A 27,508-nucleotide genomic window follows, 5' to 3' on the forward strand; every position below is an offset into this window, starting at 1 on the left:
TCAACTCTTGATGCCACATGTCAGGAGGCTGGGGGTACGAAGATTGAAAAGACCAAGCCCTTCCCTCATGGAGCATACAGTCTAGGAATTAGAAAAGAAACTTAAAACTAAGAGCAGAATAGTATGAAAAGGCTATGATGGAAATTTTAGGAAAGCACAATGAAGGCACCTCTGGGGCACTATTGTGACTTACTGTGTGACCTTGGGAAACACACTTAGCCTCTCTGAACCTCAGTTCCTCTATAAAATGGGGATAACTGTAACTCCACATGCTGCCCATGGTGGTTGTGTGGACTAAATTTATATACGAAAGTGATCTGGCTCAATAAACAGGAATAAATATTATTCCTGAAACTAAGCAAACACAGGGTCACATGCTCCTCCATGGCAGGGCTGGTCAGGAGAGGACAGACGCCAGCTGTCACAGCAGATAGTGGCACAACGCTCATTCTGGACTGAGTGCAGCTGCCCACAGGGCTTGGGCTTTCTGCACCCAGGGCAGCCCCTCTAAGTGCCGCAATATTCCTAGGGCTCTGGGCAGAAAAGGTAGAAGTAGCTAAAGTTGCCCAAATTAGAGGCTGCCCTTACTTTTAACTATGAAGAATGACTCTCTGCCTTCCTTGGGAAATGAGCCTTAGCAAGGAGGTGCTGTGGGCAGTCACTCTCATCCGAAACCACGTTCACAAGAGACCAGGGAGGCTGTGCCTGCCTACTGGGCAGCCTGAGAGGGAGGGGGCGCAGACCTCTGTGGCCCGCCGCGTCTGCCAGGATAGCTCCGGGGATGGCTATGCTATGTGCCTGTGGCCTCTGAGCCTTTTCCCCGATGAGCCACCTCAACACACTGGAGGGCACTCCAGTTTTGTATGTGCATGGTTATGGCGTCGCATCACAGCAAGCTGGTGTGTGGGGCCCCATGCTTGTGGAGCCCCACCCACGGTCCCCAGGAGCTCTGCTGGCACAGGGCAGCTTTCAACAGATGTGGCCCCCGGCTGGGCACACAGGCATTTTTCACTAACTGTTGGCTGAATGAGTAAATGTCCTCGCTGGATTCTTGCAGCCCCTGTGTACGGGAGGTACGAGGAGCCCTGCCATAGATAGGAGATCATTGAGCCCAACCGAGAGCATCACAAGTCAGCAGGACCGCGGCCAGCCTGGAAGCAGTGGTCCCCAAAGCCTGTTCCCTCTCCTGCAGCAGCGGCCTCGGGTTCCTGTGTGCACCCCTGGGGTATCACAGGGCAATGTGGGAAAGCTTTCACATAGCACTTCCAGTGATCAGAGTGATGGACTAAGGTTCTTCAAGTAATTAAAAAAAATGAGTTAGTTGGTGTTTTGTGATGAACAGAATAGTCTAGTAGCAGCAATCAGTCTGTTTAATAACAAGGTAACTTGGTGGCAAAGACAGACTGAGTGGGGCTGGACATGGTCTCAAGCGCTGGGCTGGGGACCTGTGAGAGCAGAGTGGGTGGACACAGGACAGCTGACATGCACAGGGAGGGCGCTTGAGGGCTACGTGGTCAGGGTACAAAGGTGGGCTGGCGGCACTCACAGAAGGAGCCAGAGGCTTCTGGGAAGAGTGGGGCTGAGCACAGGTCAGAGGCCGTGCGGGTGTGGACGGGGAACAGTAAGCTCTGTGGGGCGAGACGAAAGCCAGGGCAGAGGCCTGTGTGGACAGCACACCGAGGAGGAGCCCCACGCAGCCAGAGCCCACAGCCAGGCCGTGGGGCCCCTGCTGAGCACCTGAGAGCCAACACAGGACAAGGGCGTGATAGAACGTAAGGCCCCAAACACAAAGGAAACAAAAAGGGGGAATTTTATTTGGTGAAAGGTAAAGCACAGTTATAAACCTTCACGGCCTGAATAACACTGCTCGAAACATACAAAATAAAACCAATGGTCAAAAATGATGACATAAGAAGAAATTTATAAAACAATAAAAGCTACCATTCTGTGGCCAAGTAAGATGGATGGATGTATATGTGTATGGCTGTCTATATACCCATCCATCCTACTTGATCAAAGAATGGTAGTGTGTGTGTGTGTGTGTGTGTGTGTGTGTGTGTGTGTGTGTGTCAGTGTGTGTGTGTGTGTGTGTGTGTGTCAAACATTTTGCCTAATAGAAAGAAGACATTTTCAAGTGTCAATGGAACATTTACTAAAACTGATCACAGATGACATACTTAATAAATTTGAAAAAATAAAAAATTATAGAGCCCATATCCTCTTGCAATGAAATTAGACATTAATAAGAAACGACAAAATCTCAATCACTCTGAAAAAAGTATTTTCTAACACTTGAGTCAAAGAGGCAGTCAAAACTAAAATTATTATATATTTATAAATGAGTACTCTTAGGAGGATAGCATCAAAGCAATACACAAGAATATTTATATAACTTTAAATATTTAAAGATTCAAATTCAAACAGCACTGAAAACAAGGGAGGTAACCACTCAACTCAAGGAACTATTAAAAACAAAATGAATCAAGCCAAAAGAAAGTAGAAAAAGGAACCAATAAGGATAAAACTAAATAATGAAATAGAAAGCAAATGCCTAATGCCTTTACAAATAAAAAACTGGTTATCTGAAAAGATAAATAAAACAAATAAATCCTTAGCAAGGATAACCAAGAAAAAAAATTAGATATATGACCTTAGGCATAATTTTGTAACACTAAACTTTAAAGTTTAGGTAGAACGGCTGACTTTTCTTTCAGAGAAAATACAAATGACAAAACTAACATAAGAAAAAAACAGAAAGCCTGAAAAAAATCAATCATTGTGAAAGAAATTAAATTGTTGTCCTTCTTCTCAAAGTACCCAAGGTCTCCCACATTGCTTCCATTGTCCATTTACTTTTACAAGGAATTTTTTTTCATTTTCTTTTTTCACTCAAGGAACAGAAATTACAGTATTTTTAAATAGTCTTATATTTTAAAGAAAAACTCTGTCTCTCAGATCACTCAAAAAATAGTATCTCAAAAAACATTAAGCCCAATCTGACTTATATAAATACAGAACTCCTAACTTAAATTATAGCAGTTCCAATCTAGTGCTATATTTAAAGAATAATGCACCACAGTGAAGTAGAATTTATTTCAGAAATGTAACAACTTTCTAAATGCTACATCATCAAAACAAAATGATTTTTATCAATAAGTTAGATGAGAAAAAACACAGTATGTATTATTAAATAGATTCTGAAGTTATTTTTATATGAAATTGAAATTAGTGCCTGAATTAAAAAAAAAGAACTCCCAGGAAAATAGGAATAGAAAAAATGTTCCTTAAACATAATCAAACTCTCTCACCTAAATTATCAGCCTGTCTCAGACCTGACTGGGGAACCAGATGAGAATGCAAGCTGCTGCCACTCTCACTTGCTGCTTTGGGCATTCTGGCCAACAATAAAAAGCAAGAAAAAGAAATGAAGTATGTTTGGCCAAGAAACAAACTTACATTTTCAGATAATATATTTCTTTACCAAGAAAACCCAAGTAAATCTATTGAAAGCTAGTGGAAATACCAAGCATACAAGAGAGGTAGTAGTCAGTTACAAAATGAATATTCAAAAACCAACAGTATTTTCTTTTTAATTAAGGTATCATTGATTACAATCTTATGAAGCTTTCACATGAGCAACAAGGTGGTTTCAACATTCACCCATATTATCAGGTCCCCCCCACCCCACTGCAGTCACTGTCCATCAGCGCAGTAAGATGCTATAGAGTCACTACTTGTCTTCTCCATGTTATACGACCTTCCCTGTGACCTACCCATAACTGTGAGCACTTATTATAATGCCCTTTAATCTCCTTCTCCCTCCCTCCTCACCTCCTTCCCTTTGGTAACCGCTAGTCCCTTCTTGGAGTCTGAGTCTGCTGCTGTTTTCTTCCTTCTGTTTTGCTTTGTTCTTATACTCCACAAATGAGTGAAATCAGTTGGTACTTGTCTTTCTCCGCCTGGCTTATTTCACTGAGCATAATACCCTCTAGCTCCATCCATGTTGTTGCAAATGGTAGGATTTGTTTTCTTCTTATGGCTGAATAATATTCCATTGTGTATATGTACCACACCTTCTTTATCAATTCATCTACTGATGGACACTTAGGTGCTTCCATGTCTTGTCTATTGTAAATAGTGCTGCGATAAACATAGGGGTGTATATGTCTTTTTGAATCTGAAAAGTTGTTTTCTTTGGGTAAATTCCTAGGAGTGGAGTTCCCGGGGCAAATGGTATTTCTATTTTTAGTTTTATGAGGAACCTCCATATTGTTTTCCACAATGGTTGAACTAATTTACATTCCCACCAGCAGTGTAGGAGGGCTCCCCTTTCTCCGCATCCTCGCCAGCATTTGTTGTTTCTTGTCTTTTGGATGTTGGCCATCCTAACTGGTGTGAGGTGATATCTCATTGTGACAACAGTATTTTTTTTATACATATGAGCAATTCCCAGTTAAAACATAATAGGCAAAGTAACAACAAAAATTTAAAACCCAGGAATTAAATAAATAGAAATAAACTATAAGACTTTACTGAATGATACAAGGGAATATTTGAATAAATGGAAAGTCATACTGCATTTCTAGAGGCAAAGATGGAGTATTTAAAAGAACCATTCGCCCCAAATTAATTTATAACTTCAAAGTTTTCTCAAAATTTTGAAGGTATTTTACTTGGAACTTAAAGTGATTCTAAATTTCTAGTAAGAAATTGAATGAGAATTACCAGGAACATTTTGAAAAATGATTACAAAGAATAAAAAGACAGGATATCAAAACATGTACTTCTAATAATGGAAAGTATGAGACTTCCATTGCAATACGTATTGGAACAGGACACAAGCCACGAAACGTAGATAACAGAGGATAGAAAGTTAATACAAGACTGTTTTCAAATGAGTTAGAAAAAAAAAGATTATTTAATAAGTGGTGCTGGGACAGTGGTAAATAATTTGGAGAAACATAGACTCATCTCATGTCATATTCCAAGATAAGTTACAGATTAACTTTGGATTTAAATGTTTAAAAGAAAGAAGGTAACAATGTTCCATGAGCTAGAGAAGGCCTTTCTACAATGTGATGGCAAAAGCACAAAACATAAAGGAAAAGCAGAATTAAAGGATAAGCCACAAACTGGAAAAAAGTAATAGTAACAGGAGAGCAAAAAGACCTTGTTCCAAGGAGCTGCTGCAACTCAATGAGCAAAAGCCAGACTTCAATAGAAAAAAAGGGTGTGAACAGGAAGGGACTAGTGGGATACAAACGGCCAATCAACACTAGGACATGTGACCCCCTCGCTAGTAATCAAGGAAATCACAGTAACAGTAAGATGCCTTCTCATCTTTTAAGTTGATAGGGGTTTTAGAAAATAGCCAGTTGGTAAGGCTTCTGAGGAAATCAACTTCTTTCACCTATGCAGAAGTGTAAATGGGTTCAACCATTTTGGTGGAATGATTTGTCATATATACAAAGCTTAAAAATGCACACCTACACTAAGGAACAAAGATTTATCTAAAGGAATTCACCAAAGTACTACTTCTAGAAGTGAAGACAATGTAAGTATCCAGCCACAAAGGGCTGGTTGGGTGAAATGCACTGTATCCATGAGGAAGATTATGCAACCATTAAATATGCTCAGAGGAAAACTACTGAGTGACAAGGAGGAAAGTGTGTTACTAGGTCTCAAAACAGAATGGACATTCTCAGCAATAAAAAGGAGCAAGTTACCGATACAAGCAACAACATGGATGAGACTCAAAAATATTATGCCAAGTAACACATAAAACTACATACAGTATGATTCCATTTATGATTCATGGAACATATGAGTGACTGCCAGGGACTGCAGGCAGGGGTGGGAAATGACTGGTACAGGAACAGAGGACATTTTAGGGACTGGAAAATTCTATCTCACGCTTCTGGTGGTGGTTACACGACACTTATGTAGTTTGACGTTTACCGAAATTCATTGAACTATACACATTAAAAGGGTGAATTTTATTTTATGTAAATTATACCTCAGAAAATGTGACCAAAAAAACCCCCCACAATGGATGATTAGGTAGAAATACACTCTACATATAAATACATACTGTATAGAAAAAAAGTTGAAAGTATATCCTGAAACATTCTCTGGGTAATGGGATTACGGGTGATACTTACTTTCTTCCCTATACTTTCATCTATTTTCTAACTTCTCTACAATGAACATGTTGCTTTCATAACGCAGAAAAGTCTGTGTCTGTTTTTGGTAAAGAAAAATATATCAATGAACTGTTCTGATTAGCAACAAACTACTTTTAGGTTCTTATAGGAGCAGCTGGCTCCCACCAGCCCTGAGGCAGAACTTCCTGGAGATTCTGTTCCAGCTCCTGCTAGGTACGTGGCTCTCAACAGGTGCTAAAAAGGGGTGATGGGAGGGCGGAGCAGCAGGAAGGACCACTACTACCTTGTCCAAGAGCTTCATTTTGCAGCTAGGAAAACCAAATTCCAGAGAAAGGGAGAGACATTCTCAAGTTTGGAAGTGGTCACGGTGGGTCGTGAAGCCCAGAGGGCAGTGCTATTTTCACAGCACTAGAGCCCCTAGGGAAATCCCTGCACTATCCAACTGTCCCAGAGAATGAGGAGCTGAAGATAAGCTACAGACCCTATAGATCAATGTTTCCCAAACTTTTGAAACAGCATCTTATGTCCCAGCCTCATTTATTTTTTTTCCAGTATAAGCATTAGCTTTCTATTTTCCTTCATATTTAAAAGCTTACTCTTTAACATTTTTTTAAGTTAAAAATTTTTCAATACTTTATGAAACTTATTTTAGAAAGATCAAAGTAATTGACATACAGCATCCTATTAGTTTCAGGTGTACATGATAGTGATTCAATATTTTCAAAAATTATGAAATGATTATGGTAAGTCTAGTTACCATCTGTCACCAAAGTTACCACAATATTATTGACCATATTCCCTATGGTGTACACTACATCCCTATGACTTATGATTGGAAATTCTTAATCCCCTTCTCCAATTTCACCCACCCTCTTAACTCCTCTCCTCTCTGGTAACCAATGGTTTGTTTCCTGTATCTGTGAGTCTGGTTCTGTTTTGTTCTGTTTTTTAGAGTCCACATGTAAGTGAAATCACACAGTATTTTTCTTTCTCTGATTTATTTCACTTAGCATGACACCCTCTACATTCATCTTGCAAATGGCAAGATTTCATTCTTTTCTATGGCTGAGTAATATTCCATTGAATACAGCTGACCCTTGAACAACATGGGGGTGAGGGAGACCAACACCCCCATGCAGTTGAAAACCCACATGTAACTTTAGATTCCCCTAAAACTTAACTATTAATACCCTACTGTTGACCAGAAGTCTTACCAATAAGTTGATTAATGCATATTTTGAGTATGCATTATATACTGTATTCTTACAATAAAATAACTTGAGAAAATATTTTTTCAAAATGTCTGAAATTTTCCAACATATTTATTGAAAAAAATCCACATATCAGTGGACCCCCACAGTTCCAAAACCTGTGTTGTTCAAGTGTCAACTGTATACGTACCACATGCTGTTTATCCATTCACCTATCAATGGGACACTTAGGTTGCCGCCTTATCTTGGCTATTGTAAATGCTGCTGCAATGAACATATGGGTGCTTAGACCTCTTCAAATTCATTTTCTTCAGATAAATATCCAGAAGTGAAATTGCTGGATTACATGGTGGTTCCATTTTTAATTTTTTGAGGAACTTCCTGTTTTTCATAGTGGCTGCCTCAATTTACATTCCCAACAGTATACGAGGGTTCCTTTTCTCCACATCCTCTATCATGTTATTTTCCATCTTTCTGATAAGAGCCAATATGACAGGTGTGAGGTGATATTACACTGTGGTACTAATTTGCATTTCCCTGGTGATTAGTGATGCTGAGTGTCTTTTCATGTGCCCGTTCGCCATCTGTATGTCTTCTTTGGAAGAATGCCTATTCAAGTCCTTTGTCCATTTTTTAATCAGGTTGTTTGCTTTTTGGATATTAGGTCTGTAAGTTCTTTACATATTTTAATAAGGGGAAATTAACCCCTTATCAGATGTATGACTTGCAAATATCTTTTTCCATTGAGTACGCTGTCTTTTTATTTTGTCAGTAGCCTCCTTCACTGTGCAAAAGCTTTTCAGGATGTTGTAATTCTATCTGTTAATTTTTGCTTTTGTTGTCCTTGCCTGATGAGACTGGTCCAAAAAATATTGTTAAGATTGCTATCAAATTGCTTACTGCCTATGTTTTCTTTTAGGAGTTTTATGGTTTTAGATTTTACATTCAAGCTTTCAATCCATTTTGAATTTATTTTGTACATGGTGTAAGAAGGTAGTCCAGTTTTCCTGACACCACTTTTCTCATTTTATATTCTTGCCTCCCTTTGTCACAGATTAATATGTAGGCTTATTTCTGGGCTCTCTATTCATTCAATTCCATTGATTAATGTGTCTTTTTTTTGTACCAGTGCCATACTGTTTTGATTACTATACCTTTGTAGTAGATTTTAGGATTCTATACAAATTTTAGGATTCTTTGTCCTCGTTCTATGATAAATGCTATTTGTATTTTGATAGGGCTTGCATTGAATCTGTAGATTGCTTTGGGTAGTATGGACATTTTAACAATCTTAATCCTTCCATCCAAGAAAGTGGAATGTTTTTCCATTTATTTATGTCATCTTCAATTTTTTTCATCAATGTTTTACAATTTTCAGAGTACAGGTCTTTTGTCTCCTTGGTTTATTCCTAGGCATTTTATTCTTTTTGATGCAATTTGTAATGGGATTGTTTTCTTTATTTCTCTTTCTGCTAGTTCATTATTTGTATGTAGAAATGTAACAGATTTCTGTACATTGATTTTGCATCCTGTAACTTTAATGAAGTTATTGATTAATTCTAGTAGTTTTTTGGTGGTCTTTAGGGTTTTCATATATAGTATCATGTCATCTGCAAAGAGTGTTGGTTTTACTTCTTCCTTTCTAATTTGGATATCTTTTATTTCTTGCCTGATTGCTAGGCTTTCCAATACAATGTTGAATAAAAGTAGTGAGAGTGAGCATCCTGATCTCTTCCCGATCATGGAAGAAATGCTTTCCTTTTCCCCACTGTGGATGATGTCAGCTGTGGGCTTGTTATATTTGGCCTGTATTACATTGAGGTATGTTTCTTCTATACCTACTTTTTTGAGAGTTTTTACATAAATGAATGTTGAATTTCATCAAATGCTTTTTCTGCATCTATAGAGATGATCATATAATTTTTATGCTTCATTTTGTTAAGGTATATCATGTTGACTTTTTTGTGTGGATGTCAAACAATCCTAGCATCTCTGGAATCCCACTTGCTCATGATGTATGATCCTTTTAATGTATTGTTGAATTCTGTTAATATTTTGTTGAGAACTTTTGCATCTACGTTCATCAGGAATCCTGGCCTGTAATTTTCTTTTTTGTGTATGTGTTGTCTTTGTCTGGTTTTGGTCTCACAGTAATACTAGCCTCATAAAATGAGTTTGGAAGCATTCCTTCATCTTCACTTTTTTGGGAATAATTTGAGAAGGATAGGCACTAGTTCTTTAAATGTTTTGTAGAATTCATGTGTGAAGCCACTTGGTTTTGAACTTTTGTTTTTTGGGAGTTTTAAAATTACTGATTCAATTTCATCACTTGTAATCTGTTCAGATTTTCTATTTTTCCATGATTCAGCCCTGGAAAATTTTGTGTTTCTGGGGATTTATCCATTTCTACTAGGCTTTCCAGTTTGTTGGGATATAATAGTTCATAGTAGTCACCTATGGTCCTATGTGTTTCTGTGGTGTCAATTATAACTTCTCTTCTTTAATTTCTGATTTTATTTACTTGGTCCCTTTCTCTTTTTTTCTTGAGGAGTCTGGTTAGAAGTTTATTGATTTTATCTTTTCAAAGAACCAGCTTTAATCTCTTTGATCTTTTCTATTGTTTATCTCTATTTCATTTATTTCCACTCTGATCTTTATTATTCCCTTCTTTCTACTAACTTTGGGCTTTGTTCTTCTTTTTCTAGTTCCTTTAGGCATAAAGTAAGGTTGGGAGTTTTCTTGTTTCTTGAGGTAGGCCAATATTCCTATGAACTTCCCTCTTAGAAGTGTTTTTGCCGTATCCCAAAGATTTTGGAAGTTGTGTTCCATTTTCATTTGTCTCGAGGTATTTTTAAAATTTTTATTTTTTGTTTTTTTTGCTGCCCTACTGGTTTAGTAGCATGTTGTTTAGTCTCCATGCATTTGTGTTTTTTCCAGTTTTCTTCTTGTAATTGATTTCTAGTTTCATACCATTGTGGTTATAAAAGATGCTTGATAGTTTCAATCTTCTTGAATCTACTCAGATTTTTTTGTGGCCTAAGATGTGATCCTGGAGAATGTTCCATGTGCAATTGAAAAGAATGTAATTCTGAAGTTTTTGGATGAAATGTCCTATTTACATCTATTAGGTCTTAATTCTTAATGTGTTATTTTAGGCCAACATTTCCTTATTGGTTTTCTGTCTGGATGATCTATTGATGGGGTATTAAAGTCCCCTACTATTATTCTATTACTGTCAATTATCCCCTTTATGTCTGTTAATATTTGCTTTAAATACTAAGGCACTCCTACTTTGGGTGCAAATATCTTTATGAATGATCTTTTTGGATTGACCCCTTAATCATTATATAACACTCTTATCTTCTGTTACATTCTTTGTTTTAAGGCCTATTTTCTCTAATATTACAACTCCACGTTTTTCATTTTTATTTTCATGGAGTATCTTTTCCATTCCTTCACTTTCAGCCTGCATGTGTCTTTAGATCTGAAGTGAGTCCCTTGAAGCTAGCATAAAGATGGTTCTTTTTTTTTTTTAATCCATTCAGTGACCCTATGTCTTTTGATTGGGGCACTTAGTCCATTTACATTTATAGTAATTATTGATAGATGTGTACTTACTGCCACTTTATTGTTTTCTGTTAAAAACTCACTTTTTAAAACTCAGAATTACCATTCCTAAGTATATGCTCTCACGAACCTGAGACTGACCATCCCCGCCCACCGCTGCGGGGAAGAGGATGCGCCCTGGGGAGAGGACATACTCCTGTGCACTGATGTTGGCTGGGTTGAGTGCCCTGCCATGCTTGACCAAAAGCTTTCAGAGTCACTGGGTGTTTCTTCCAGGTCTCTTGCTCTTTTCCTTCTACTCTAAGAACAGCATTCCGCTGACGGGGGCTGTGCCTTTAGCTTGGGCCCCAAAATGAAAAGACATATGGAGCAGGACCACACCATTGGCAGTCACCAATGTGGAACTTGAGTAACATACAAAATGGTGTATTGTAAGCCACTGTGGCCTGGGGGATCATTTGCTACTGCAGCAAAGGCAGATTAATATACCTATTTTAATCTTATTCTATACAGTGCCATCCACTGATGTACGATTATGAGTGAAATAAAAAAATTAAACAGGCTATCCCCTCTCATACTCCTCACTGGCATGTACCCCTTATTTTGGGAAACACTGCTATAACCTGAAGGAGGGAGTAGATGGGTATTGGAGCAGATGTAGATAAAGCAGCATCTCTGATGAGCCAGATAAAATTCGGAAAACTTTGAATTTTCCAAGAACTGTAAGCTGCACCATCAATTTTGTAATTCACTGTGCACATACCAATTGTACATATGTAAAAGTACATATCAATTGTAAGACAGATCCCACACTCAGAAATGTTAAAATATAAAGGGAAAATACATCTGAGATTTAAGGGATACTGGCAAGCATGTAGAAATCAAAGTCAAGGAGATGGTTATGGGGCAGCTCTTTCCCTAAGCAGTTAGCTTCATTATTTAACCTTCTGGCTACTGATTCCTCTTAAAACAAAATCCTCTATGACCATCTCAATATAAGAGGTCCTTACCTACTCTACCACATAATAACTTAGATACTTGGCATAATGGATACCATTCAGCTATCTAGAACTTTCAGTCAGCTCTATCATGCTTTAATCACTAATGGTCCACTTGTTTGGTTCAGGTAGATTACATTTGCATATGCAAATTATGCCCAAGTACTCTGTACTATTAATGTTATCTCTAATTATATAATAATACCTACCAATTTCCACACGGATCAAACTTACAGTTTTGTAGCTATTAGGGAAATTGTGCTTTGTAATTAAGATAATCCTCATTTCCAGATGCTAATTAACTATATAATAATTAGTCTCATTCACCAATGCAAATTAAGGATTTTCATCTTTATTGATAAAGGAGTTGCTTCTTATCAGTTAAGGAAAGATAGCCCCAGAAATCTTGCAGAGAAATATACCCCCTCCCCCACTAAAGGTTAAAAGGTAAATCCATTTTTATCAGTCTCATTTGAGAATGTAAATTAGGTCTGATTAATCAAGCCAAAGATAAATGTGCTAGTCTTATTTCAGGACAGAACGTACGGCTTACTGAGTACATCTCTTTTCCCCATATAAATACTCAGATAAACAGAGTTCACAAAGTAAAAGTCCTCTTAATGGGACTAACTCATCTACGGTCAGAGGAAAATGTGTGATACATGATTCTATTACCCTACCCTTTGTTTCCCCTTCAGACAAACAATATGGAAACACTTCAAAATAGCTGTATCTTCATGGTTCAGCCACAACGGGAATGGGCAAGAAGAGATTTTTGTGAGTAAATACAGAGGAAAAAGGGAAAGCCACATTTGCTTGGATTATTAAGTTTTCTGTGCTCCAAACGGAATACAAACTGGCACCTCCCATTGTGACTAATGAGGGCTGCCTCGGCTAGAACAGAAGGGCTGACAGCCAGCGAGGCCTAGTTGGCAGGCCCCAGCCCAGGCCTTGCCGCATTCATCATCTGCTAAACCAATCCACCAATTCCGCACCACCATTTGTCATTAATTATGCTAATCAGCACACCATTACTCTCTGATGACACTGTAGCTGTTATTAGCTAGTTATGGCTTTTCAAAAGCACAACTTATTGTGCATGCACGCGCTGTGCATGCATTAGCCTACAGGGAAGAAATGTCCAATTATGAAAAGAAGAAATTTGCTATTATCTTTTTATAACAAACCAATTTAGTAATTAGAAAAGTCTCTCAACTCATAGGTTCTTTTTTTTTCCTCTCCCTTAGAATAATTGAAACAAAAAAATGTGCTTTTCAGTATTTCTCTGAAAGAAAAGAAAACACCAACACGGAGATTTTTTTGCAACATGTTTGAAAGTGGGGCCTCGGGAATGACCGCACATGAGTGAGGGGCGCACGGAGCTTCCTGTTGGGCTGGTCTTTTTCTTTCCAACTTTGAATTAGCCGGACCACTTTATTACCTATATCTCAGTCACTACGAATGCCTGAAAGATGAAAGCACACCCATGTGACCTTTTACAGTTCACTTATGGCAGATTGAAGCTGCTCACATAACGATGCCAGGCTGCGCACACCTTACCTGGCAGATGCTTGCACAAGCAGCAGAGCAACAGCTCCTTTAACCCTCCCCCGTCCCAGTGACACCGCCAGGAGTGTCAACGCCACTCAAATGACCTTGGAGATGCATAAGTTGACCAAATTAGCACATGTCCTGTTGCAAGGTTCTGTGGGGAGAAACAGGATTGTACTTGGGCTTGCAGAAAAACAGCGTCCTCGGGGGTCAGCAGCCAGGCCAAGGCAGAGGACACCCTTTTCTGAAACTTAGGGTTTATGAGAGGGGCCTGCACTGACCCTGGAGTGTTGGGGCGAATCTGCGGGCTCTTGTCCAAACCAGGCACTATTTCCAAGTTGTTGTGTTTAGGCTGGAGGTTTTACCACTAGTTTTAGAAGCTTAGTCTGTATTAAGAGCTCATTAATATCATCAGAGTAAATGGGCCTATTAAAACATCTTTAAGCAATATCTGAACATAAATCTCCCTAAACTATATTTAATGACTGTACTTAAGATACATTATATGCAAGTCTTAATGAGACATTAGATAGCATTTTGAAGATTAAAATTAGAGAATCCATATAAAGTCTGTCCACTTAATGTAGCCTTAAGCTATACTGATGAAAGCATTACTACCAAATTATTACTGCATTAGAACAAATATTTTTAATCATGTCTGATTTATGCATTATCTTTTTCATATAATTTTCATTTTCACAAAAATACATTTTGAGTTTACAAAAGGGGTATGTGAAAGGTTTCAAATGTTGAAGTACTCTGGAGGTAAAGTGGGCACAGAATTTAGTTGGTACTGCTTACTGAAAATGCTCTGGGCTCTAAGTCACATTTCTTTCTGTTTGGTTTAATTAGTCATTCCCATACTATACGTAGCCAAAGAGACTTACTTTACCTTTAAATTTCCTTCAAGACCAGAAGAGATACAAAATGGAACTTAATCCCAAAATTCTGAAGACCAGAGTATATAGTACGATGTATGCAATACAACCTATGTAACACTGACGGTGGTAATATCTGGGCATCTAACTGAATCTGCTTTTCTGGGCCCTACGGAGATTCCACACTCTGAGAGCAGCCACTGCCTGCATCCTGTACTCCCATGCCTAGCAGACAGAGAGAGATACACTCTGAGCTCTGAGAACTTCCGTGTGTCTCCTTCCCTAGAGCCCGGCGCAGAGGCAGCCACGAAGTTCCTGCTTTAAACAAATCCAAATTCACCTAAAGTCTGTCTAAAGAAGGAAGCGTTCTCTTGGCCTGCGGGACTACAGCTGTGGCTGGAGGGGGCTGGCATGCAGGACTGAGCTGCCTGGAGCAGGCAGTCGGGCCGTGGGAAGGTCAGTGTTGAGTCTCCTCTGTGTGGGGGGCTGTACTCTATTTAAATAGGAATACATGTCCTGAGTCTATAAAAATCCTGTTAAGACTTAATACACAGTGGTCTTTTTTGAAAACAAGTCGAACTTCAGATTATATACCTAGAAATAATTTTCTTTGTATTTATCTGCTATATTTAAAACACTACCCACTGAGACAAGAACTTTGATGCAACAGAAAAATCTATGCCTCCCACCCCACATTCCTGGAAACTGCATCTACACCTGCACCAAGATAACAGCCCAACAACTTCACTTTGGGGTGCATCTGCTGAGTCCTTCATATCCCACTATCAGCGGAACTGTAAAGAGAATGTTATCTGAGGACCTGGACAAGAATAGGCCTAGATTAATGTCACCTGATGACAGCCTGGAGTTGGATCTGACACCAGCACAAGATGCTTTGCAAAAATCAACATTTTGGAATTAACTTTGGAAAATGTTAGAAATGAATTACCATTGAAGCTTTTTAGACTTAAAAAAAAAACATTTTACACCAAAGTGTAACTACCTTTTATAAATGATACTAAATTATGAAAGCCTTTTGGGATTATGTATATCAAGACAAGTCAACTGGTGACACCTCTCTTAATAGAATGAGATCATCTAGCCTTTTTTTTTCTTTCAAAAAAGAAGAAAGTAGCACTATTTAACCACTCTGGTCATTAAAAGAAGACCCCGCCTTTAGCATGTAAAATCTGTAGCAGCAAGTCTATTTCCATTTGCTTCTCCCAGATATTCTCTCCCCAAAAGGAACTATTTCACAGTACAATTTTGCATTTTTAACTGTATGAATTAGGCATTCTTCATAAATAACAGCTATGTTCTATACACAGGAGCTCCTTTTTATTAGGGACACAGTAATGAACAATGAGCAATGTGTTCTATTATTCTTTGTCAAATCACAAAATGCTACATTAGAATAACTGTGCTGGTCAATGTAATATAGTAGATTAAATTCAACTTCTGTGGAAAAACCACTGTAAAACAGCATGATAAGAAGGCTATAAAAAATTTAATTTTACTCCAAACTCCATCACAAAAAAAATGGTGTGAAAAGTAATTTTGCATAATCAGTACACGCCATCTGGAACAATTAACCGATTTCTATAGAACTATGAGGATCAGTCATATCTGCTTATTAAAGATCAGAAATTATACAAGTAATAAATCCTTGAAAAAACTAAGCGTACTCCCGCCTGTCAACGCTATTTTAACTTCAAATACTGAAGAACGCCTGATAAGGCTGAAAAGAAGAGATTAATATATGCAAATTACATCCAGCATTTAAAATCCCCACAACTGTCTCCGGTTTTCTGTCCCTTATTGCTGCCTTTATGTTTTATTCATACACCAACTCACCTGTCACTTCATAAGCTATAATATTATGGGGGTATTATTAAACAGCATAAAGCCGTGCTTTAATTGGAAAGCTTCATTGCATTTTCCAATTATTTGGAGTAAATTAAAAGCAGATGCACATAGTTTAATAAGGAGTCTAATATCAGTTCCGGGAAATCAAAATTCATTGTCATTACTATGCCGTGATAGTTTTGCAAACTGTACTCAATTTCAGAGGTTTTCAAAAGAAAATCTGTCTATGCAATCTGTTAATTGTCATTCGGTTAATAACTGTTTAAATATCCAAACTACACAGCAGCTTCCTATTAAAAAAAATTAAACTATGGGGTTTATGCAAGCAAACAAATACAGCGTGCCACTCCAGGGCCAGGCTGGGCTGGCCTTTTCAGACTTGCTGTTCACCTTAAAACAATGGGAGGCTAAGAGAGACCCACTTATGCTGTAGCTCAGCCCGGAGGGGAGGACAAAGAACAGCAGTTCTGTACTTCTACAAGCACCGGAGGTTGCCATATCAGACAGCTCTCGGTGGAAAAGGGCAGAAGCCATGTTATAAATTGTGTTTTCAGAGGTCTGCGCTGCTCAGCAAAAAATTAGCTTCCAAAGTTTTAATTGGCCCGCCTAAAATAAATCCTTTTAATGAGTGAATTAACTGATTCAGGACACAAACATGGAAAAATCAAAGAAAGCAAATGTTGTGAGCAATTTGTTTTTTAAAAATTGACCCCTGAAGGGCTATTCCCTTACTGGTTCATGGCGGAGGAATGGAGTGCTCCCAGGGCTCTGCAGGGGCTGGCCACAGAGCCTACAGGTGGGCTGAACCGCTAGACGAAGGGCTATATTCTAAACCATTATAGATTTAAAGAACCAAGTCTTAAAGGTTATTCTTCCTAAGTAATCTTGCTCCCAGATGTAGTTATATTGTAGCTCCCCAGCTACAAGTTGCATACATACAAATACATGTAGCTAAAGCATTTACAAATGAAAAGTCATAGGTATACTCCAACGAGTAATGTAACCTTTTCATTTTTATACCAAGTGACAGACTTTTTCAAATCCTAGGTGTGTAAATTATAATAGGACAAGCAGTAATTGACTTTTAAACTCCACCCACTGTGAGGGCTACAATTAATCTGTTTTCAGCAGAAGAACTGCTGCTCTGCAAAGTTCATAACTTGTAGGCTCTTTTCCCCAATCCAATTAAAACCTAAGAATCTGTCTACAAGGTAACAGCACAGAATGTATTCCTCATCTCCTGCTTCTAAGGGCAGAGTGGTGAGCACCCCAACCAGCCAAGGGCAAGCCCCTCCAGACCAGAGGGGACACCAAAAGCTTGAACATGAGAGCCTTCTGGCAAAACAACCAGAAACTCTGCTCAGTGATGAAGATAAAAGCAATTCTTGTGCAGTGATCCAAAAAAACAGCATCTTTTTTTTCAAAATTACCTGTTTTAATAAAGTGGACACACTGTGCCAACTGAACCATTTAATTATCTGCAAAAATGATGAATCAAAACAATAGTTTGCAAAATAAATGACTAACCTCTGATTAAAATGTCTGTCCTCATTAAATCTAAATAAAAGATACAGTATCTTTAAAAGGACGTAGCCTGAAGAAAGGAGCCATCCCTCCGCATGGATAGATAGCCTGGCATCCTCCGATAAGACAGGGACATCCAGAAAGTTGCTTAACGTACTTGAGCAAATCGAGAGAAAGGACGTCTTCAATGCATCGTACATCCCATGGCCACTGTGCCAGCCCTCAGCACTGGCCTTAGAGCCTGGGGGCCCCTGGCCTGGCAGCTCGCTCTGGAGGACGGGACTTCGTGCGTGATGTGCTCAGTGGGTGGCATGACTTCAGTGTGCCCGTAAGCCAAGCCCTGGCTCAAAGCTATGTAAGGATTCTGGGGCAGGGAAAGAGTTTTTGTTTTGTTTTGTTTTGTTTTGTCTGTTGCTAAAGGGTTCTGGGATAGGAGGGGGGCAGGAAAGAAGTGCCACAAGCCAAAAGGCAAAGAAGAAAGAAGTCAAATCATTTAGAGGGCTGAACACTGATATGATCCTTTCTCAATCAGAGCAGGTTCGATAAGAAGGGAAAGGGAAAATTGGAGGCTGATTTAAATGTTGAGAGTTCTCTTTAGAATTGTTTTACCCAGTAGCAAACTAATATCTCAAGCAATTACTGACTTCCGGACTAGGATGGAGGGTTTGCCTTATACTGAATCCAGAAGTCTTCTGAACCAGGCACGGTCCCCCCACACATGAGCTCCTTCCGGGCTCTTCCTTAGTGGACCAGCTGTCCCCTCCCCCACCGGCATTTTTAAGTGGGACGACGGGGGGGTCAGACTGTAGGGTGGGTGCATAAGACCAGTGCTTCCTGGGGTAACACGAAGCAGTCTGCTGGAGTAACAGTATTTATGACAGTTATACCACCACCATTTCTGGGGTGCCCACTAGTATTAGGCACTTCATGTATATTATCTGTAATCCTCAAAATTACAGGAAAGAAAATGGACTGAAAGGCTATGTAAATGCCCCAAGTCCTGCAGCAGGAAATGGCAGATTCAAAAGGGTGGGAGCCTGAAGAATCAATCGGACAACAAACAGCAGCAAGTGCTTCGTGCCCACCAGGTCCTGCCTGGGGGCCAGGCCCACACCGGTGAGTGGGGCATCATCGTCCTGCCTCCCAGAACGGACCCCGGGCATGAACCAGGCGTCATGAACAAAGACAGAGCGCCTTTCCGAGAGCTGTGAAACTGTCTGATGGCCAAGTTCTTACAAGAAGCCTCAACAGCCATGAGACTTACAGTCAAGGAGGCTGCCCGTCTTAGGCCTACAAATGGCACAACCAACTTTGGCAGAGGAAGGTGGGTGAGGACTGTAATTCATGACCCAAAGGCCCTTCTGACAGGAGTGGCACTGGCGTTTTGTTAGCACGGGGCTTGTTTAAGGTAAACACATGAGGAATAGAACATACAGATGGGTGCATTTATTGCCTCCAGGTAGCGAGCGATTACGTACTTCTTAGTGTGTCACCCGAAGCGATGCTTAGGGCCAACGAGGCAAGCTTTACTCTCTCATTCAGAATTACGGATGTTGTCTCGCCAGTGGATCATGAGATCATTCATGCTATAAAACAAGCCAGGCGTGAGAAACCACTCTCTAACAAAGGATCTCAACCTTGGATGAGAGTTCCGCATCACTCACTGCCTCAGAGACAATCGAATGACAAATCTGAGGGATAAGGAGTCCTGTTCTCCGGATATGTGATAAACACAGTCCTTCCAAACTCTAGGCTGGAGCACTGAGGCTTTTTCTTAAACATAAACAGGAGAGGGCCATCACTGCCCATTAATAAAAAGAGGGGGTAAAAGCCTTGGGTATTCCGGGCACAAACACCCAATGTATGACAATGGATGGATTCAGGTAATCTGTCCACAGGAAAGGTGGCTTCTTTGTTCTAAAACAGGTCAGAACGTGTGTCCTACTGTTAGCAGTTAAATACATTCATTCTGACACAAAAGAGAGGATGCTCAGATTGTGTGATAGACAGAGGATAGCCTGGTCTCACCACCCAACCTTGTGTGGCTGCTCAACTTCTCGCCAAGTCCTGCCAGTGCCGGCATCTTTGCTTGTTAAGCCAGTCGGGAGTGTAAACATGCTACCCGGGGATCTGACCCCCTGTGAGTGTTGTTGCAAGTTGGCAAGGCTGGAGCATGGGAGCCGGGCTACAGCAGGAGACTGCAGGGAGTGGGAGCCAGGAGTGGGCATGGGTAGGAGCTGGCAGAGAGTGCTCAGTACCCTCAGGCTGGGTCTCAGGCAGCGGCTTGGCATCTTGGGAGGCCAGATCTAGAGAAGAAGCTGCACAGCATGGGAGGCACTGAGGTGATGTCTGTTTAAACAAGGGCCCCACCCGCCTCAGGCAGGGTTGAAAAGAACATGTAGGGTTCAGTCCCAGCCAGTGAGAGGTGGGTATGGGCTGCCCACTGGCAGCACAAGGCTAAGAGAAGACCATGCAAGAGGACCTCCAGTGCCCAGAGTTCCCCCAGATAAACATCTCCAACAGCAAGACCAGTGGAAGCCTTACCTACTGATGGGGAGGAGGTTCCTTGAGGGCTCTGGAACATTCCCTTTCCTAGTCTGGAAAAGATCTGAGAAGGGGCAGAGGGAGGGGCTGTGGAATATTTCTAATCATAGTAACACATCTACTGCACTTTCTACATACCATGATTCTAATCCTCACCATGAGCCACTGTCATCCCCAATGAACAGATAAGGAAACTGAGGCACAGAAAGGTCAAACTCCTTGCCTAAGGTCACTCAGCTTTAAGGGGGGCCCAGCAACAGCCACTGGGAGTCACACCCACCATCTGAGATGCCATGTGCACCTGGGAGCTGTCATCAGTCAAGCTTCTAAGGCCTCATGTTGATTCAGAGACCCCAGAGCCGACAATCCAGGGGCCAGCGGAGGCTTATTGGCTGCTGAGGCCTACTGTGCCAGTTAGTCCTAGCAGAATCCATCCTAGGGGTGGGTGCCACTTCCAACTTCCATTTGACAAGGGGAGGGAAATGGCCACATACGGGAGGCAGCACCCTTGGCACAGTGAGTTGGAGCACAGGGTCTGGAGGCACAGAGGCCTGGGTTTGAGTCTCAGCCCTCCCACTTGCTGGCAGTATAACTTTAGTGAAACCACAATCTCTCAAAACCTCAGTTTTTTTCTACCTGTGAAATAAAAATATTTATAAAGAAAAAATAAACATCTTTATAAGAGATGTTCACTTGACAAGGCCTGAGATGGGAGCTTAGTAACACTGGCAGCTGCACTGTATCTATAAAAGAAAAGTAACAGTGATATAGTACAGACCTTAAAGTGCTGTCAGGTTTTCTTGGTAAGAATTTGTAGGGATTAAATGACAAAATGCATGGAAAATGCTTACTACCAAGTCTTACACAGTAAATGCTAGAAGAAGGTTAGGTATTATTAAAATAAATTAATATAATCCATTTTAATACAAGCAAAAAGAACTTCAGCTCCCTAAATGTGTTTAAATTAAAGAAGTTGTCTTAATTATATCATTTTTCCCTCTTAGCTGATAGTCTATTATTGGGAGAGAGAGAGAGAGAGAGAGAGAAAAAGATATAAAGGCTAATTTGATAGAAGCTTCCCCCAGGCAGGAATGTTTGGAAACCAGACTCCTTTATTCATCCCCGATCAAACCTCAGAAGAAGTGCTAAGAGCAGAGGAAGAGCGGGGACTAACCGCGCGCCCTTCGCTTTCAGCGTCTCTCTGCTGAGGTCTCTGGAAGCCCCCTGCTGTGGGCCCACAATCCTGCTGCCTGCCAGGCCGGGAATTAAGACGCAGAAAGGGGGGCATACTTCTGCTTAAAAACTGGACAAAGCGGATGAGCACACGGAGAGAGGTGTCCGAAAGCTGGGTCTTCTTTCATGGTTCACGTGTTCGGGAACTTTACAGTCAAGGCGGTGTTTGGACGGACTGTCTGGGCAACGGCTGCCCACTTGGGGTGACACCTTGGGTGTCCGCTCTGCCGAAACCACGAGCCCCCTTCCTGCCCATCCGCAACCCCAGGAGGTGGGAGGGCCGCTGCTACTGTAGCTACTGGACAGAGCCTGACATACAGGGAGCTTCCAGTGAATATTAGCTCAACTACAGTTATGTGGAGGTTCCTGAAGTTGTTACAGTTGCTGACACTGAGACATCTGATGGGAATTTAGATCCAGGAAGCCTGGGTGCTGTGCCTGGCGATACCGGGCCAGTCAGGACGAGAAGCCGGGCCTGAACGCAGCCCTTCTGGCTCCCTCGGATTTACAAGGGGGATGTGGGCTGTTAAACCGGTGCCGCCCAAACTCTGCCCTGCTTAAAAACCAAAGAGAGAATGAAAGCACAGCAGGAGGGTGGCCACCCTTTTAAGAACATTGAGGTATCTGTTACCTAATAATATTCTTAATTTTTTTCACTGTGACGAAACTGGAAAAAGTCTTAACTTTCTCCTACCCACGGAGCACAGGAAAAGCAGAAATGAAGGCCTGGAGCAGAAAGCAGCCCCCCAAACACTTTTCCTCCAAAAAACCAAAAACACATCGGGAGATTTTCTGGACCTGGTGGCCGGCTCTGTCAAGTGCTGGCTTCCCTCCTGCTTGTCCAAGCCATCCTTCTGCCACCTCCCAAGAAAGGGTCCATGGGCTGCTTGCCAGGTTAAAAAGCCCACTTCTCAGTGAGGACCTGTGGCAATGTCTCAGTTCCCAGGGGACCCCAAGCTGAGCCACGCCGGAGAGCCCGCCCTGCAGGCAGGTTTCTCTGAACGCTCAGAGCACTTTGCTTACCGGCCAGTAACCTTGTATACAAACTACACAGGGGCGCACGGGACTGAGGAGATGCAGACCACGCTGGGCATGAGCCAGGGTGTCCTGGGTGATAATTCTCATCGAATCTCTCATCACAGTCCTACAGGGGAGGGAACTACGGAGAGAAGCAACATTCCCACACTGCTTTCCAATTCACAAAATGTTCTTACATACCCTGGATCCTCACACCAATCCTGGGAAGGTATCAGGCAATTTCTGTATTATTTTATGAGTGTGAATAATTAGTGCCAAGTGACTTGCTCAAGGTAGCATAATGCAGGGCCCTTGCACAACTGTGGGAGGACGCCATTCACGTATGTTGTGCAGGGCACAACCTCAGCAGACAACCACAATGACTCTGTGATGGCCACACATGCTTCTGACCCCCCCAGAAGCCGCATCAGTTCCTGCTGAACCTTCTTCCATGGGCTTCCCACTGCCTTGGGAAGGAGCATGGGGCCTGGCACAGGGCAGCTCTCTGTCTGCTGAATGAAGAGAAAACAGTCTTTCTCTTCTCATTGCCTTTGGTTAATTACGCATCCTCTTTCATTCAGACAGGTTGGAAGGCAGCCTCCATCCTCCCTAAACAGTCTCTGCTATCTCAGGTGCTCACAGTAAATCTCTCCAACACAGTGTGGTGTAGGGAGTAAAGCAGGAAGGGTACATCCCCAGTTGGAAGGGAATCAGAAAAGCTGCATGGGAGAGGCAGTCTGGGGACAGGCCTTCAAGGACGGGTCAGCAGAGAAGAGAAGCAGAAAGAGAGGGCAGGGTGCTCTGGGCCATGGGACTGGCAGGTGCAAGTGCACTGAGAGGCATGAAGGTGAGGACACAGGGAGTGACCTGGGCTGGTGGGCACAAGTGGAAGGAAATGGAAGACACCGCACAAGCTGAGATGCACCAGCAGCCTCAGTGCTGGGCATGTGAGGTATGAACCGAAGCGGTTCGTGGGCAGGCACAAAGCTTTGAGCTGAGGCTAAGCTTTGGTGAGACTGAGTCTGCCACCTGGGCAACTGGACTGAGGATAGATAAGCCAGGACAATGAAGACAGCCAAGTAAGTATGAGGCACCCATGCCTGGTGACACCTGACCCAAGCCCAGCCAGCCCAGCAAATGGGAAACGAGGAGAACACAGAGAACCACTCTTGAACTCAGCTCCAGACTCACTGGGGCGCCAGACATGCTATGGACATAGTCCACGGTAAGATGACCCCGAGCCCTGCTGAGGAATTTCAGGGTCTCTCTCTGAGAAATCCCGGAAGAGGCACTTGCAGAGCAGCGCACCTCCAGGCGGCAAGAGCTCCCGGGGCGCCCCACGTGTTTGCCCGCACACGCTGTTCATTAACTTCAGTGACACAGCTATCACCGTGGATGTATAAAAGCACATCCAATTAGCCAGGCCTACGTGAATATTTGCACTCTTAAATCTTTTGCATTTCGAAAGGGTTAAAGCTTATTATTAGCATATAATTTATAGCCCTTTCTCCCAGGAAAGGAATAATGCACAGTAAATGCCACATTCATTTTAATAATACATGTTACAGTCTGTGCCCAACATCTGCACAAAGGTAAAGGAGACAGATTTTTTTGACATGTCCCACTCTGCCATCTAAACACAGGCTTTTTGTTTCTTAAGTGACGGAAGGTTTAATCAAGAAAGCAGGCAATTCATCAATCGAAACAAGGCAGCGTGCGTGCGCCTGACAGCACACACATGGTTGTGTACAGAGCAAACCTGGCCGCCTGTCAACCGCACCTTTTACATCAGGATATACAAATACACTATGCGATCAATTCCCCATCCGCTCCCATTCATTCCTTCTTTTTTATTATATTTTTCTTTGTACTCGATTTTGTTGTCAGTCAGGGCAAGAACAGATGGATAGACAAGGGACGCAATGGCTGTTAGAGGTGATGATAAAAATTTATAAGCCTCTAAAATGACTTATTTCCTCCTTGATTTGAGCAGCATTATTGTAAGTATTTTTTCACTTCATTCAGGAGTTCCCCCTATATGCTATTATCTGTGGCTGCATCAAACCCACGTTCCTCTCTTAGATCCTTGCCACCCTCGCACAATTCACTCACCCCCCAGCCCAGCCCGTCCTAGGTGATTGCTAAAATCCTCAGTGGAGGATAAAGGAAAGCAGGGACCTGACACGCACGGCCATGTAAGCCACGTGAACAAGTCCATTAAAGACAAAGGCCCTGGGGATACCCGAATGCAGAGGCTGACTAGCACTGGCACCCAGGGGCTCCCATCGAGACAGTGGCTCTTCCCCATTTGTAGTTATTAGTAACTTAGTCACTCAACCCACCCACGAGCTGACACCCAGATGCAGGCGCAAGGGGAACCACGAGCACGCACGTTACAGGGATGCAGATTCTGCAGCATAAAACCATGAATATTACACGTGGAGCAGCTGCGGTTAGAACACCTGACGCAGAAAAGAACAGCGCTTCCCGAGCACCCTATTGTTTTAGTCTTTCTGCCTTCGTTTTCTAACCCAGCAATGCTTTATGCCCATTAAAGGGTTATTTTTGATTTTCCAGCTGAGATTTTTTTCCCTAATTTAAGGATAGAAACAATGTAATCTCTACAAATGAAGGGAAAATATGTTTACAATTCTTTGGTAGGCTGTAGATGAGTTTTTAAATGATCCCACTGTAAAAAAAATACAGCTTTCTTTTGTAATAAGATGAAGAACTGGTGGCAGAAATTTTATCCAATCGGATGAAATATATAAATCATGAATTTCATAATACTGATAATTAAATGTCCATCTTCCAATTTCAATGAGGACTTGATTAAAACTGCATGGCAAAGGCTGATATTCAGAAATCATTAATTATTTTTAATTGCTCTGTGCTTTCCTGGACCGATGTCAGAGTTACATGGTTCGTACATGGTTCTGTGTTTCAGATAAAACCCTCCTCTCTGCACAAGTGTTGTGGGCCAAACTGACGAGCCTATGGACTGGGACTTGTCCGCTCTCACGGGCTTCTTGGTGTCAAACATCTGGACAGAGAATAGCTGTGGAGGGTAGGAAGCTAGCTTTTTCAGCAATTAAAAAGGAAACTAGAAGAAATGGGAAAAAAAAAAACTGCTAAAGGCAGGGTGACCACACCCCTGAGCTGCTGGGACTGTTCTGGGTTCCAGCTTTTGGGCTGGTACAACTGTACACCCCTCTCACTCTCAGAAGTGGCAGTAGGCAGCAAATCATATGGTCAGCCTAAAGCTGACGGATGAATGAAGATGTCAGGAGGGCAACCTGCCTGCGCGCTGAAAGGGAAGGAGACCTAGGCCCACGGCCCCCCACACTGTGGGGCTCTGGGGTTTTCTGCATGGTGGCTCGACCTGAATTCATTGGTTGTTGAAGATTTTTGGTTTTATTACGTGCCAGCTTTACTATGCACTGGCTTAATTTTAACTATTTCACACTATTACATCAATTTATTCAAAAGGAAGAAAATTAAGTTTTCTTTGGTAAAAAGTCTCCACTTGGAGACAGAAATCAGTTTATAACAACACAAACAAAGGGAAAGCACGGTGTGGCTGCCCTTCCATATTGTCAACTGCTCATTAACTAAAACCCGCCAGGAGACTGACAAGGGGACATTCCTTGCGTAGAAAACGCCATCCTGGGTCCCTGTTGGCTAGGCCACTCTGCACCGGAAGCCTCTGGCACACAGGTGTGTCCTTCAGGTGGGAGAGGATGGGGGGAGCCTCTCTTTCCAGTCCCCTGGTTTCTCCCTCCCTAAGGCACATGACTTCCAGCACAAGAATATTTCTTAAGAATCATCTCACTCAACTTCCAAACATTGCAGGGGTTCAAATATGAGTGGACCCCCCAATACCTGTGCATACAGGCCATCCTTATCAAGCTCAAGAAAAGCAGCTGTTCTGTTGCTTTCCAGGGCCCTGTTTAGGAGGAAGAATTCAGTACAGGGGACTGTTAGGCTCCCCCTCGGCAGCTGGCTCGTTCTCGTGTTACCCACACAGAGACGGTCCTGACTCAGGACCCAGCCCAGCAACCCCTTCGGGCAGAACCTCGCCCTCGGCTGTTCCCCTGCTCTTCCACCTTACATTGTCACGTCTGTTTCCATGTCCTTATATGTATTTTTGGAACCACCTTAAATCTTTCTGGAATAGTTGAAATAGAAATGAATGAATGGTCAGACATCAAAACATCTAAAAAATGTCCAAGAAAAAAAAAGGTAGGAGGCTATCATTTGGGACTAAAATAGATAACTTTTCAGGAAAGAGAAGGGATTCTTAAAAAGAGAATTACCAACCACTGAGGGGCCTGATGAGGAAGCTGAGGAGGCAGGTTTGGGGTAGAATCTAGAGAAACCAACAAGGCCCTGTAGACAGCTCTCGTGGCAGGAAAGATCTTGAAGGCACGTCTCTGAGGGGGAAGCAGCAGCTAGAACATCGCCAGTAAAGCACAGCCCGTGAGCCGCCAGTTATCAAAAGTCAGAACAACTTCAGAAGCGGCTTGCCGGCCCTAATATACGCAGATGACAGAGTGAGACAAACCAAGCACCCGCTGCTGTACTTCTACATCTTCTTTCCAGGAAAGCCATCCTCAAACCCTCAAGAGTAGAGCACGGTGATGGGGGACGTGAGGAGCAAAGGAGGTGAGCAGGCGGCTCAGGCAGCCACGCGCTTCCACGCTCAGTCCGTGGCTACAGGGCCAGCGGAATGTGAAAGATGGGGTTGGAACTGTGGGTAGTGGTCTTTGAGGAACCTCAGTGGACAGGAGGCTGCAGGGACTGAACAACAGAAAAAAAAATTCTCAAAATAAAATTTTGAGATAAAATAAAAATTGTACTGACCTGCTGCAATTTCTAGCAGCACCTGAAAGCACACTGAGTGAGGAGGCCTGAGAGCAGGCAGGAGGGACAAGGCGGCTGCTGGGGACCCACAA

At 42.0% G+C, this 27,508-nt stretch overlaps 1 protein-coding gene across 6 annotated transcripts in view; it reads right to left on the reverse strand.

Moving 5' to 3' along the window:
* The window catches only part of MVB12B (multivesicular body subunit 12B), a 179,032-nt gene that overhangs the window by 46,199 nt on the left and 105,325 nt on the right, over positions 1-27,508 (reverse strand). The window contains exon 8 of one of the 6 annotated variants that reach the window (XM_017658812.3): positions 1,353-27,353. The exons of the other annotated variants lie outside the window; for them this stretch is intronic. Within the exon in view, the coding sequence (XP_017514301.2) occupies positions 27,256-27,353 (98 nt within the window). The 3' untranslated portion in view covers positions 1,353-27,255. Of the gene's footprint in view, positions 1-1,352; positions 27,354-27,508 lie in introns of those variants that run through there. 6 annotated transcript variants of the gene reach the window in all.

Source organism: Manis javanica, chromosome 2 (genome assembly GCF_040802235.1).
Source record: "Manis javanica isolate MJ-LG chromosome 2, MJ_LKY, whole genome shotgun sequence".
Taxonomy (NCBI): Eukaryota; Metazoa; Chordata; class Mammalia; order Pholidota; family Manidae; genus Manis; species Manis javanica.